This window comes from Lissotriton helveticus, chromosome 7, assembly GCF_964261635.1.
Source record: "Lissotriton helveticus chromosome 7, aLisHel1.1, whole genome shotgun sequence".
Taxonomy (NCBI): domain Eukaryota; kingdom Metazoa; phylum Chordata; class Amphibia; order Caudata; family Salamandridae; genus Lissotriton; species Lissotriton helveticus.
The window spans coordinates 1,150,974,885-1,150,988,503 of NC_136068.1; the positions used below are offsets into that span (position 1 = coordinate 1,150,974,885).

The 13,619-nt window shown below is 42.6% G+C and overlaps 1 protein-coding gene across 1 annotated transcript in view; it reads left to right on the forward strand.

The window, feature by feature from the left end:
- Nucleotides 1–13,619, forward strand: part of LOC144770056 (ABC-type organic anion transporter ABCA8-like) — a 2,854,033-nt gene that overhangs the window by 1,163,187 nt on the left and 1,677,227 nt on the right. Inside the window, exon 17 of the mRNA XM_078654287.1 lies at nt 3,917–4,056. Within this exon, the coding sequence (XP_078510413.1) occupies nt 3,917–4,056 (140 nt within the window). The remainder of the gene's footprint in view (nt 1–3,916; nt 4,057–13,619) is intronic.

The window sequence follows — 13,619 nt, forward strand, 5'->3', positions numbered from 1 at the left end:
TCCACTGTCTCCAGAAGACCCTTCAGGTTCTGGCGAGCTATTGTGACTTCTGCTGCACTGTCCAACATTGTCTGAGCTCCGTTCTTGAGTTGTGTCCTCAAAATCCTCGGCATGTCTGATTTTTAGACCTGCTACCTTTTTTTTTAGTGAATTGAGGTTTCTTGTTTTTCTGAACATGTTGATCGTCTTTGGAATTCACACGTTTCTTCCTTGTTTTCTGACCGTCCTCTTCTTTCAGATTTTTGTGATGAAGTCTGAAAGGTGCGAGAAGAACGTGTATCAGTATCTTGATATCTATAAGGTTTTCTCAAATTATCCCTATTCCTGAGGTTACACCTCCTTTCAGAGGGCTCCTTTTGAGGAGACCTACCTCGGGATTGAGAACGCTTCTCTTTAGAAGTTTGTTTCCTTTTTTCCCACTTCCTTTTAGAAGGAGTAGGAGTGCTTTTAGTAAAGACCTGTTCCGGGGTTTCAGACAGTTGTGGTTTAACTGGTTTCCCACCCAAACTGTCTCGCCCTAATTCTTCATAGGATTTTTCAATTATTCTGGCTAGTTCTTGTGGTTGCTCAGTTACATCAAATTCCCTTAACTTCTGGCGGATCGCCACTGATGCTGCTTCTCCTTTAATATTTGCTAATATTATTGCTGAGACCTGTTTGAAATCTTTCAGTAGTTTCATACCCAAATTTAAAGCAGGCTCTGCCCCGTATTCGTTTTGAATCTGTTTCAGGACATCTGGTATTTCCGCCATGGACGGAACACCATGTGCTTTAGTGTAGATAGCAGCAAAGACTGTGCCCCAAGTGGTGCAGTCCTCCAGATGTGGTGTGATCCCCATTGGTAAACAGATTGTTAAAATTATGTGTTTCTCATGTGGGCTAATATTAGGAAATACTGCTTCGATTTGAGTAATGTTTTTGAGCTATCCAGAATGGAATTTGTTCATGTATTGTAGGTAATTTACCTATGACTGAGTGTAAAGTATGTGGTGTAATTTTTAGTGTATTCCCCTGGTGAAAGGTTTGTTGTGGAATAACTACTGTTGGTTGGACTGTAAAAGTCTGCATGACATATTGAACCAATTGTCTGTAAATTTTGATCAACTCTTTGAGTTGAGTTAGTAATTCTTCTCCTGACATTTCTTCAATGTCAGGATGTGGTGTATAGCCAGCTAAAATCGGCGATGTTGCTCCTGGTCTACCTAGTGGACCGAGCCTGATAATGTGATTTAAATGTTTTAGGGCGCCTTTAAACCAGAGCTCATTCTCCTGGTATGTGAGTGGAATTTCTATTTCCTCGAAAGGAATATACTCATCCGGTAGTTCATATTCTTTGTATGTGTTACTGGATTTGCTTCTGGGAAGACTATCCATGAATAGAATACCTCTGTCTGGTGATATTCATGTGCCTCTATCACAAAAACTGCCCTACCACCTCTCAATGTTAGGCCATGTTTTATAAGTTTTATAGTGATGGCTTTCCTTAAATTTAGAGGGATGGATATAGCATCCTCGTCAGTTTCTTGGAAACCTGTATAGTTCAAAGCTTTGTCGGCTGGATTAGCCGTAGCTCCACCGGTGTCGGTGTTGTTGCCGTTATTCAACATTGTTTATTGAAAACTGCAGAGCAAGTATCAAGGGAACGAAGATAAGGTGCACAATATTTTGGAACACTGTATCCTTCAACGTTGAACAAACCAAAAACTAATACATAGGATTTTTCAACCTACTCAGCTATGGTGGATATTATCCCTTTTACCCACTCCAGACGTCTATTGGAGTATTATGGGAAAATGGGGTCTCTGAGCAAAGCACAAATGAGTTACTTTTGTATCTAGCGTTAAATTAGTGCCTTACCAAACCGTTGGGCGACATGTAGTGCAGTTCCTATATTACCAATATACTCTGAGCATTGGAATAATGTAGACTATAGATTTGACATAGGACTGAGGTCAGTATGTCTCTATCGAGTATCCTAAACTTAATTGTGTGTGCCAGCTAACTCAGAGGTCATTAGAAACATTCTCGAATAAACAAGAAGGAATTAGTTTCTGACAACCGCATAAACATGACAACTTTGTTTCCCTTAGAATCTGAGACATATCTTCAGAGTCGTGGAAACAATAGATAACTAGTTCACTCAGCCAATTGTGCATGCTTCGTTTCGACAGAGTTGCATAGAAATAGAGAGATGGGCGTTTCAATAAAAGGGAGTTATTAAACAGTATTATTTCCCATGCAAGGGATATGAACTGCTACAATCGTTAGGCAGATTGCAAAGTATAGTGCGTACAGCAAGAACAGTAATATAAAATAATACTGTAATAGCATTGTCTGTTGCTACAACATATATAAAATACATACATAAATAACACAGGCTAAAATACTCAACTTGTGCTTCTAAAATACACTTACCCCAATGTACCTAACCTATGTCTAGTATCAGGGAAGAAGTAGGTCTTTGTCTTTTAGCATAGGTTTAGTTCTGCCAAGAATTGCCAAAGATTCCTCAAGGTTCTAATCAGCTCCACACCTTTAGAATGAGAGAGGTTGGTATCTCTTTCACGGGTCTTGATTTCCCAACACCCCACAAGGGGAGTCAGAAACACTGAAGCTGGATTCTTGGCAGGAGGATGACAGCTTCTGGTCGGTGCATCAGCTGGAGAGTTGGCTTCCTTCGGCACTTGCTGTAGTGAGCTGCGTCGTGCAAGTAGGTAGTCGAACTGCACCGAACCACACCGTGCTTTGCTATAGCAAGTGTAGGTATATTTGTACCTTGAAGGTGTTTAGGAATGCCAGTATTGACGTAAAAGTTGGGCATATGAACGTCATGGATGAACCCTTAAGGAATAGTTGTTCATGCATAATAATGAGTTTCTTGGAGAAATCAATATCCAGGCTAGGGGAGGTCCCTTCAGCTTAAGAGTCTGGTTTTCCAAGAAATCGTTGTGACGTAGATGAACGGATGGAAGTAGCCATACCTGTATTTGGGTAGCATGGGCTATGCCTAAATAAGTACTGGATTTCTATGCCTTTATAAGGGCAATGTGAATTCTACCTATATAAGGGCATGAATTGGGAAATTCATTTGGAATCTAAAATCAAGCACAACAGTACATTAGAGGCGAGTGCAAGTCAGGCAGCAACTGGTATTGTGCATACAAGAAGAATGTAAGGTGAATATTGTGTAGCAGTGTTAGTGTAAGCCAAGCGATGAGATGTACTCTGCATCCGAGGAGAGTGTAGGTAAAGCAGTATGAGGTATTGTGCAACAGGGACTAGTGTAAGCCAGGTAGTCAGATGTATTGTACATCAGAGGTGAGCGTAAGTCAGGCAGTGAGAGTTATAGTACGTCAGAGGTAAGCGTAAGTCAGACAGTAAGAAGTATTGTACACCAAAGGTGAGCATAATGCAGGCAGCAAGAGGTATTCTACATTAGAGGTGAACGCAAGTCAGGTGGTAAGAGGTATTAAATTGAACAACAGCGGAGACTGCAAGCCAGGCTTTACAAGGTATTGTACTTTAGAGGAGAGTGTAAACCAGGCAGTAAAATGCATTGTTTCCTCTAGCCTTGCCATTTATTTTAGTCCATATTCAGCAAAGTAAACATGCAACTATCATTTTATGCAGGCCCGCAACAAAATCCTGGACCAGTGAGAGAAGCTGCAGTCTCTTTATTGAAGCAAAATTATGTTTGGTTTAAAGCCAGCATCGAGTGGAACTTTAAAAATCATGATTTACAGAAATGTATGATTGCATATTCCCAAGCAAGTTAAGGTGGTGCAAATATAGCAAATAATACAATTTGCCTATGCCGGCTGAATGAAGACTTTTAACAATTTCTGCAAACTTTGCAGAATGCAGAATCATCATGGCAATGTTTTATTATAAAAGTCACATTTGATTTCTCCAACAGAATGCACGTGACAGATTCTTGCAATGCCGGAGACATTACCTCTGTTGTGAAATATCACATACCTAGTGGCAGGTTATCGCGGCAGCATGAGCAGGAGATGATCTACACCTTACCGTTTGACAGCATAGATTCATTTCCAGGTAAGAGGTCATTTCATATTTCACTTTCTATATAGCCATTGAAGGAGCTCTGACCACTGTGGGTTGAGGTGACTGACTGACTGACTGCAACTTAGTGGAAAGACATTGTTGCAGTATAACGTGTTTTCATTGATGAAAGGAATTTGGTGCACCACCTCCACAAGCAGCTAAGGGCCAGATGTATCGAAATTGTATTTTGCGAGTCTATAATAGCGAATTTTACGGATTCGCTATTATACAATCGCAAAATACAATGTATGTAGGTTTCTGCAAATATTTTGCGATTCCTAGCCATTCCTTAATTGCGACTCGCAGAGTGCGAGTCGCAAATAAGGAATGGCTTCCCATTCATTTCTATGGGCCTAGAGGCCCTTAGGAATGAATGTGAATTGCATGCGCAATTTGCGAGTACCCAGTAGGTACTCGCAAATTGCTCATGCAATTTCATGGTTGCCAAAAGGACACCCTGTTGCATCCCTGAAATAGGCATGTGTGCACATGTGGCACACATATATTTCCGAAAGGTACACATGGCACTTAGAAAAATGCAAAAAAGTGCCTTTTTTCTAAGGAATTTGCAAATTACCACCAACTTGAAGTTGGTGGTAATTTGCTATTCCTTAAAACCAGGTTGCCATGTTTTATGGGTTTCAGCATTGCATTTAAGGAATAGCAAATTGCGATTCCTTAAATGCATGCGCAAAATAGGTCATCGCAAAAATTGCGATTCCCTATTTTGCGAATGCCTTTTGAGATGATACATCCCAAAAGGCTTTTTACAGTTCTCAAATGGGCCAATTCTGCGAATCGGCAACAAATCCAAAAAGCACACAAAACAGCAGACCAAGGTCAAGCACAATGGTTCTAAAAGTTCACAGTATTTGGTGGTGCAACGACTTCCAAACACCCGCTGTTTTAAGGGTGCTAATTCAAACAATAAGCAAAACCCAAAGCGGAAGATGCACTCAAATCAAAGTCAGTAAGGCAGAAAAAGTTTTTAGATGGCTATTTCTTCTTTATTCAGTTCAAACAGGTATTTTCATAGAGCACAGGCACAGCCAACGCGTTTCGTTCCCTACGTGCCGTGGGAACTTCATCAGGGCATCAATCGAAATTACAACAACTAGGATGGCTGGAATAGCAAATGGCGACGTTGTGGGAGTTTTTTAAGAAAATGCTAGAAAGGATATCCCACGTGCCATGGAGTGTAGATCCGTTGCGACGTATCAAGTGGACCCAAATTCGAGCAGAAATATTCAGAAAGCTGAATTCGTGAGGAGAAAATTAAATTCAGAAACTGCGTGCCCCAAGACCGCTCTATTATAAGCTCGTATCAAAGTAAGTAATACGTGAGAAGTAACATCAAAGTGTATTAAGAATTAAGCAAGACGTATCAAGGGTCCAAGTGCGATCAATTCCATGTGTAAGCCAAAGGTACGGCACCTATATTAGGGCACCCAATACGGAAAATAACAGCAAGTCGGAGTTCTTTCTAGCATTTTCTTAAAAAACTCCCACAACGTCGCCATTTGCTATTCCAGCCATCCTAGTTGTTGTAATTTCGATTGATGCCCTGATGAAGTTCCCACGGCACGGAGGGAACGAAACGCGTTGGCTGTGCCTGTGCTCTATGAAAATACCTGTTTGAACTGAATAAAGAAGAAATAACCATCTAAAAACTTTTTCTGCCTTACTGACTTTGATTTGAGTGCACCTTCTGCTTTGGGTTTTGCCAATTCTGTGAATCGGACTGTTTGCGAACTGTAAAACACTTGATACATCTTGCCCTAACTCTTTCCACTTATTTGGAGGACATTGAAGAAATCCAGAGATGAGATGAAGGGGAAAAAAGAAATTAAATATGCTGTTTCCCGTAAACTCTGCCTCACATATAAGCAGTCTCCCTGACATTACATGCTGCGCCACACATGCCATCATTGCATTTGTCACCCCGAGATGTGGGTCCCGTGCTCTCCATGCCACTGGAATCAAGCTATCCTGGCTGAAGAGGGGTGAAACCCTGAAACCGATCCTCGGATGCTTGTTTTCAGTACAGGGAGGACCTGGCTTTGCAATTCGGGCTGGACTGTTCCCATGAGGCACAGGGTCAAGACTGATTTGCATATGGCTGGGTTCAAACTGGAATGGCATAGTGAGCAAAAAAACGACGGATTTAGGCCCAGATCTCTGTACTGGGGTGAATGTATTGCATTGTTCTGCAATCTGTCTATCAACTGTTGTTTTTGCATTAATCATTGATGAATCCGGCATTGGCTTCAACAGTGACCGGATTTGCCCAGTGACAGGAAGTTGCGGCCTACCATCTTCAGGAGGTCTTGCCTCTGATATGGCAGAGTATGTGTGGCATTGTGAAGTACCAAAAGAATGACTCCATTTATCCGTCTGGTCTTAGACCTTCTGTTTAGGTAAACCCCAGAAACCCCACCACCCTTGCCCGTTGATGGTCCCCAGTAATCCTTGGCCCTATGCCTACACACAGTTGGAACGTACACCTTGTTTATTAGAACATAAGAAGCCAGATTATATGACCGATGTATTTCGGTTTCTCCTGTCTCTTGCTCAAAACAGTATAAATGTGCAGTATGTTCAATTGCTTTTTTTCTTATCTCTTTTCCGGTTTTGTTTGCTTTTCAGGTCGAGCAGCAGCACGACCTATTATAGTAAAAAAAAATGACTTTGGTCCAGCCTGCTGCCTGCCAAACGTTCATGCTAGTTTCATTCATTTTTGCTGCCTCCAAACTCGTTCGGTAGCCCCTACATCACTTCCTTTTCTAATTCAAAGGAGCACTGGCTAAAAATCATGAAAAATGTATACTGGTATAGATTCTTTTCTTTGATTGGGCTTACCTTTGGCGCCCCAGCCAGGTGATGCTATTTGTTTGGTGTGCCTCTGACCTGGGTTGCGGCTTGTGCCCTCCCAACGTCTGGAAGCGTGGGTTTTTAGGTTTCGCCTATTATCATTCGCTTGCGAATGTAATAGGCGAAAATTCAAGTGCTTGATCGACTAGTCAAACCACTGCAGATTCTTCACAGTGCATGTGAGTCACCACGAGAATCACGTGACCACAAGCCTCTCGTGAACGAGCCCAGCCAGCCCAGCCTCCCTCACACAGCTTCTCCCAGCCATATGGTCGTTCGAGTTGCCCACCCCCTCCCTCTCCAGCGCCTGCCTTCCGTGACTCGCATTAGATGATCAGAGGCAGCCCAGCCCAGCAGGCAGCCCACCCCCCTCCCTCTCCATATGGGCAGCCCACCCCCTCCCTCTTCAGCGCTTGCCTTCTCTCTCGCATCCCCTCACTGGCCCGTTTGTTACTTGTTCTGGGTTTACATACAACAGACTCCCTCCTCTACCCCCAAACTATCTCGCAGTATGACTCAACTGTTTTAGCCAGACAACTCGCAACACTTCATGCAATGGTGGCGGACAGAACAACACCACTCAAAACAAAGACGAAGCTTTAGCACAAAGAAACCACCTTACTAGTACTGCGCCCTCGACACACACGGTGACGGTGCAACGGCAACGGAGACCAGCATGTTTGTCAATACTGTTAGGTTGGATTTTCATTTAAAGCTATCAATTTCAGCTATTTGATGGTGTCTTTTGAAGGCCGAAGACCTGCGCGTTTCGGAGGATTACAGAACTTCTTGGGTGGTTTTAATCCTTTAAAGGCAAGTGCTAATCCTGGGCGCCTATACTTGTGCTAATGAGATGACATTTTTATGTGGTAACAAATCACTGGAAAAACCAAACACTATCACAGGGCTAGAGGGATATTTAGAGACCAAGCCTAAGTATTATCCCCCATTGGAACTAAACTAATAAACAACAAACTTAGGGGTCTATTTGAGAAATCCAATAGTGATTCTATATTCTCATGTACCCATGTCAATTGTACATGAGGACCATCACAGTTGAACTATCAGACCATATCACCAAAAGTGAAGCACCAGTAAGCGTAAGTCACCCCTAGTAAAGGATTCCCATCAAAAGTCTTGTATGGATCAATATTCTCATTTGGTAATCCTTATCGGGTATTGTATCTCTTGATCATTGAGACCAGCGTACCCTGATAGCCAGTTCGGGGTAGCGACCCACAATCACTCGGTACTACCAATGATGTTGATATGATGGGAAAGTGCAGTGCAAAACAAATAAGTGGTGATTAAAAAAGGATAGGAACCTAACAAAAACATTTTTAATAAGAGTTAGTCCCTTCCTCTTTAAAAACAAGAACAGTGTAACATCATCATCGCAGTACACACAAATAGCTGCGAGGAGACCAACATGTTTCAGCCACAGCGGGAAGATTACCAGGGCTTTCGTCAGGGTCTCTGTTCTATATATCTGCTACTGATTCTAAGTGAATAAAGTGTGAAAAACTATACAAAAAAACACACAAGTGAACATCAGTAAAGGATATAATATTCCTTCATCTGTGTAAACTCCTCTCTTCGGTACCTGGTTGACTTATTAATGTATCTAGGGAACAAACGTACAAATAAATCACAATCAGATATCATGGTCTATAGCAAGAGGTGCATTGTTTCTTAAATACATGCAAAAATTCAAAAATACCTTACTCACCCAGAGTGCCCGGGGAGTGGACCTCACCTCTTCCTGGACCTGGCTCAGGATATGTGAGACCCCGCTCTACAAGGACAAAAGCCGACTTCGTAAAGACAAGGAACAGAGGGATCAACGTTGATCTGCTCTGGCAGTGTATAAAATACGAAGTACCAAGGTCTTCTATACCTGGAGCTCAATAGCATCTAGCCACTGGTTATCAATTAAACCTACTATCCAATCTATTGTTAACTATAGTGTGAGTCAATAATAGCGTTTAGAGCGCTAAGTGAGCAGTCTAAAGACAACTAGATACAAAAATATTAAAGTAGGAGCAGTAGAACGGTGGTCCTACCTGTCCGTCGTTGTCTCTGACTATTACTGAGTCAGGGGGAGGCACAGGGTGTACTGCGTGACTCCCATTTCACTCGACTGTTGTGCTGGAAACAACCAATCAAAACACCGCATGGGAGGGGCTGTCCTGAAGGGCTGGCACGAGTTATTATCATAATTCTGTAGCGCCAAACTATATTATCCGGGGTTCGTTTTTAACAGACGGGGGGCCGATGTGTATCTCCGCGGCTCCGCGTTGGTTTGTCAAATTCATGCCCGTAGTCTCGCGAGGCTTCCCGGTAGAGAACTACCAAGTGATGTCACTCCTCTCGCTTGTGTAGTTTATTTGTTTAAACTTCCGCCCACTGAGGCCGAAGCAAAGAACTACCAAATGATGTCATATGCGTCATGCCGGTAGTTCATAACGAAATGAAGCCATAGCGATGTACTGCTACGTGCTCATTCAAAATGTGTGGCACCCTTCCTAATGAGGAGAGACCCAAATACTGAAATCCAAGGCAACAAATGCGGAATAAACAGGAGCAAAAATACAAGTTGAAAATATATATGTTGCTCGGGGACAATTTGTTCGTCATGCCATAAGGTGGCACCATGGCACATGAAAACATTCAGGAAAACCCCCCGTTACCACCCTAATTAGATGGCATGATTCAGGAAGGACGATGGGGATCTCTGAGGCACATGAGTGGCCTAAACCTAAGGGACCAATCTCTTTTTGCTTGCAGCGAATAACCATCGAGCTGTTCTACTGCTCCTACTTTAATATTTTTGTATCTAGTTGTCTTTAGACTGCTCACTTAGCGCTCTAAACGCTATTATTGACTCACACTATAGTTAACAATAGATTGGATAGTAGGTTTAATTGATAACCAGTGGCTAGATGCTATTGAGCTCCAGGTATAGAAGACCTTGGTACTTCGTATTTTATACACTGCCAGAGCAGATCAACGTTGATCCCTCTGTTCCTTGTCTTTACGAAGTCGGCTTTTGTCCTTGTAGAGCGGGGTCTCACATATCCTGAGCCAGGTCCAGGAAGAGGTGAGGTCCACTCCCCGGGCACTCTGGGTGAGTAAGGTATTTTTGAATTTTTGCATGTATTTAAGAAACAATGCACCTCTTGCTATAGACCATGATATCTGATTGTGATTTATTTGTACGTTTGTTCCCTAGATACATTAATAAGTCAACCAGGTACCGAAGAGAGGAGTTTACACAGATGAAGGAATATTATATCCTTTACTGATGTTCACTTGTGTGTTTTTTTGTATAGTTTTTCACACTTTATTCACTTAGAATCAGTAGCAGATATATAGGACAGAGACCCTGACGAATGCCCTGGTAATCTTCCCGCTGTGGCTGAAACATGTTGGTCTCCTCGCAGCTATTTGTGTGTACTGCGATGATGATGTTACACTGTTCTTGTTTTTAAAGAGGAAGGGACTAACTCTTATTAAAAATGTTTTTTGTTAGGTTCCTATCCTTTTTTAATCACCACTTATTTGTTTTGCACTGCACTTTCCCATCATATCAACATCATTGGTAGTACCGAGTGATTGTGGGTCGCTACCCCGAACTGGCTATCAGGGTACGCTGGTCTCAATGATCAAGAGATACAATACCCGATAAGGATTACCAAATGAGAATATTGATCCATACAAGACTTTTGATGGGAATCCTTTACTAGGGGTGACTTACGCTTACTGGTGCTTCACTTTTGGTGATATGGTCTGATAGTTCAACTGTGTTTGTCCTCATGTACAATTGACATGGGTACATGAGAATATAGAATCACTATTGGATTTCTCAAATAGACCCCTAAGTTTGTTGTTTATTAGTAACAAATCACTGCATCGTGAAAACTTGCCTTTACCGCAGTGTTACTCCTGGCGTATGAATCACGTTCAGCGACCGCACATTCTTAAACATATGGATAATTTGTAACTCACTAGTGTCTTTTTTTAGTGCGTGTGTGGCCGCTGCCCCAAGAAGTAAGACCTCCATTTTGCAAACGATTTGCAGACGATTCCAAATCTCTCACGAGTAAACAAACCCTGGACGAACAATTTCGTGTCTCAGGTTTTTTTTCATTCTGTAGCCCTAGTGTGTAACTCGTTTGTCTTGGATCTGTGGTTATTCAATAATTGCCGCAGTAACATGAAAGATGTAAAACCAAGTTTGTCGAAAGTGCTTTTAATTGAAATGCATTACGGGTGCACGCTAAGATAATGCTGCCCTGTTTCCTGGTCCTCTGCAACCGAGCCAAAAACCTAAGAATGAAAACGATACATATTTTGGACAACAATCTCTGAACTTGTGCGGGAGATTTTTTTCCTTTCTGAAGTTTAATTGGTTCATTGTTTGCTCAAACTTTAAACCATGGGGTTGATGGCAGGACTGGAGTTTACTTCTGTAAAGGAAGATTAACATATTCGGGAATCTTACCCTAATCCTTGTTTTAAGTTTACTCAAGCAGATCAGATTAGCAATTCTTACCTACCACCCACTAGAAATTTAGCTTCTCAGACAAGCATTTCCGCGATCATTTTAAACGCAGGGGGGAGGATCACACCTTTCGATCCTGCCCCCCGTGTGTGTGTGTGTGTGTGGGGGGGGGGGGGTTGTTGTGACTGCACCCCTGCCCCTAACTGGTGCAAAGAGCACGGCCTCGGCGTGTCATCCTATGCGTTGTCACAGATGCTCTCTGCATGCATCTTACAGTTCCAGGAACATCATCCTGTGTCGTCATCACACTCAAGGAGCTTTGGTGGGACAGCCACAGAAGGGATGGCCATGCTTGGGAGCAACAGCTCATTCACAGAGCGTAATACAGTATTAGCATTACAAATGGCATTTTTTTTCTCAGGCATTAATGATCCACTCATCATTAACATAACATTAATGGCATCCATTCTCAGTTTATGTACTTGGAGGTGGCAGAAAATCTATACCAATGGGATTCATTTGCGCACTGCACTTTACTGGCCTCAGCGGCCTGCGATGGGTGAAGCCGAGCAGGACTTCACCGGGTACCTGCGCGCCACGCACATTGACAAAAGGCAGTTAGACCTTAGAACAGACAGTCGAGTTTACCAGTTTCTGACATGATTTTAGGCAGCTGTTACTGAGAATTTAACAAAAAACAATCACTAATTTGAATTAATACAAAGCATATTTTTTCAATATTCTCATTTGGGCACAACTTCATAACAAGCACTGGCGTTGTCAATAGGTCTCGCAGTAGGAAAGTTGGAGCTATTGGTTTTGTAAATGACATTTTATATTTATATATCGTTATTGGCATTGTCAATAACAATATATAAATATAAAATGTCATTTACAAAATCAATATCTCCAACTTTCCAAATGCGAAACCTATTGGCAACGCCAGTGCTTGTTCTTCCTCTCTTCCATGGTGAACTGCATTCCTGAGGCCTCATTTTTGAGAAATGAGGCATCGCTGCATGAAAGCAGCGATGCGTCACTTCTCAGTGCACACTCTTTGCGATATACCTGATGCGTCATATTTACTGTATGACGCATCATGTCGCAAGGAGTTACAGATACGTCAGTATTTCTGACGCATCTGTAGGGGCAAAAGTGACGCATTGCTGAAGTGTGTCACAAAAGTGACGCAAATCCAGCAATGTGTACTTTCACATGGGCAAGTCCCATGTTGTTAGTGCCTGCGTCAGTCTTACGCCTGCCATGAGGCAGGCGTACGATTTTGACGCATTAGCGTACAAGAAATGGCGTCACTTCTATGACTCTTTCTTGCGTCAAAACGCCCCCCTTGCATACATCATACCTGGGGCAGGTATAATGTGGCGCAGGGGTTTACAAAGTGACGCATCTAACTAGATGCGTCACTTTGTAAATATGATGCAACAAGGCACATTTTTTACTCCGCTGGTGCGTCACAAAAAGTGACGCAACAGCGGCGTAAAAGTGACGCATGGGCTCATAAATGAACCCCCTGGTCTTTCTTCAGCTACCTTCTTTTGCCTGCCGGGTGTTCTACAAAAAATGTCTGACCATGTTGGTGGCTGGGCAGCAGTTGTAGGCGCTGTTCTGTGTGCTTCCTCGCACGCTCCATGGGCTTGCTCCGCAGTTCAAGGCAGAGTGCAGGTTGCATCAACCGTAGGTTCTCTTGAACTAAAGCATGCCTCACCATCCACATTAGATGGAGTTGTGCTGTCCGGAAAGCCAGCACTACTTTCTTCATTACAGAAAGATGCCGAACTGGCAGAGAAGAGTGCTAATTAAGAAGCAGAGGATTTCAGCCAAAAGGTACAGGCACCTCTTGTTTTTTTTTTTACTATATCGCGCAACGCCACACTAATCTTAAACTAAAGGAGGGGGTGTCGTTCATCCAACTTAATTTCAACTTCTTTATATGTTTTTTTATTAAGCACCACGGCATGCTGCTTGCTCTTAATCAGCAGCAATAGTGGCCCGACCTTTCTTTTTTCCCAGGACTGCTCACACAACTTCCTTCATTTCCGTCACCCTGTAAACAATTATCCCTTAAATGACTAGCTTGCAGTCTCCAACCACCTTCCCAAAACAATTCTGCCTGTAGTCTTATATGGTTTAACTCTTCTTTTCTTGTCTGTTAAAAATT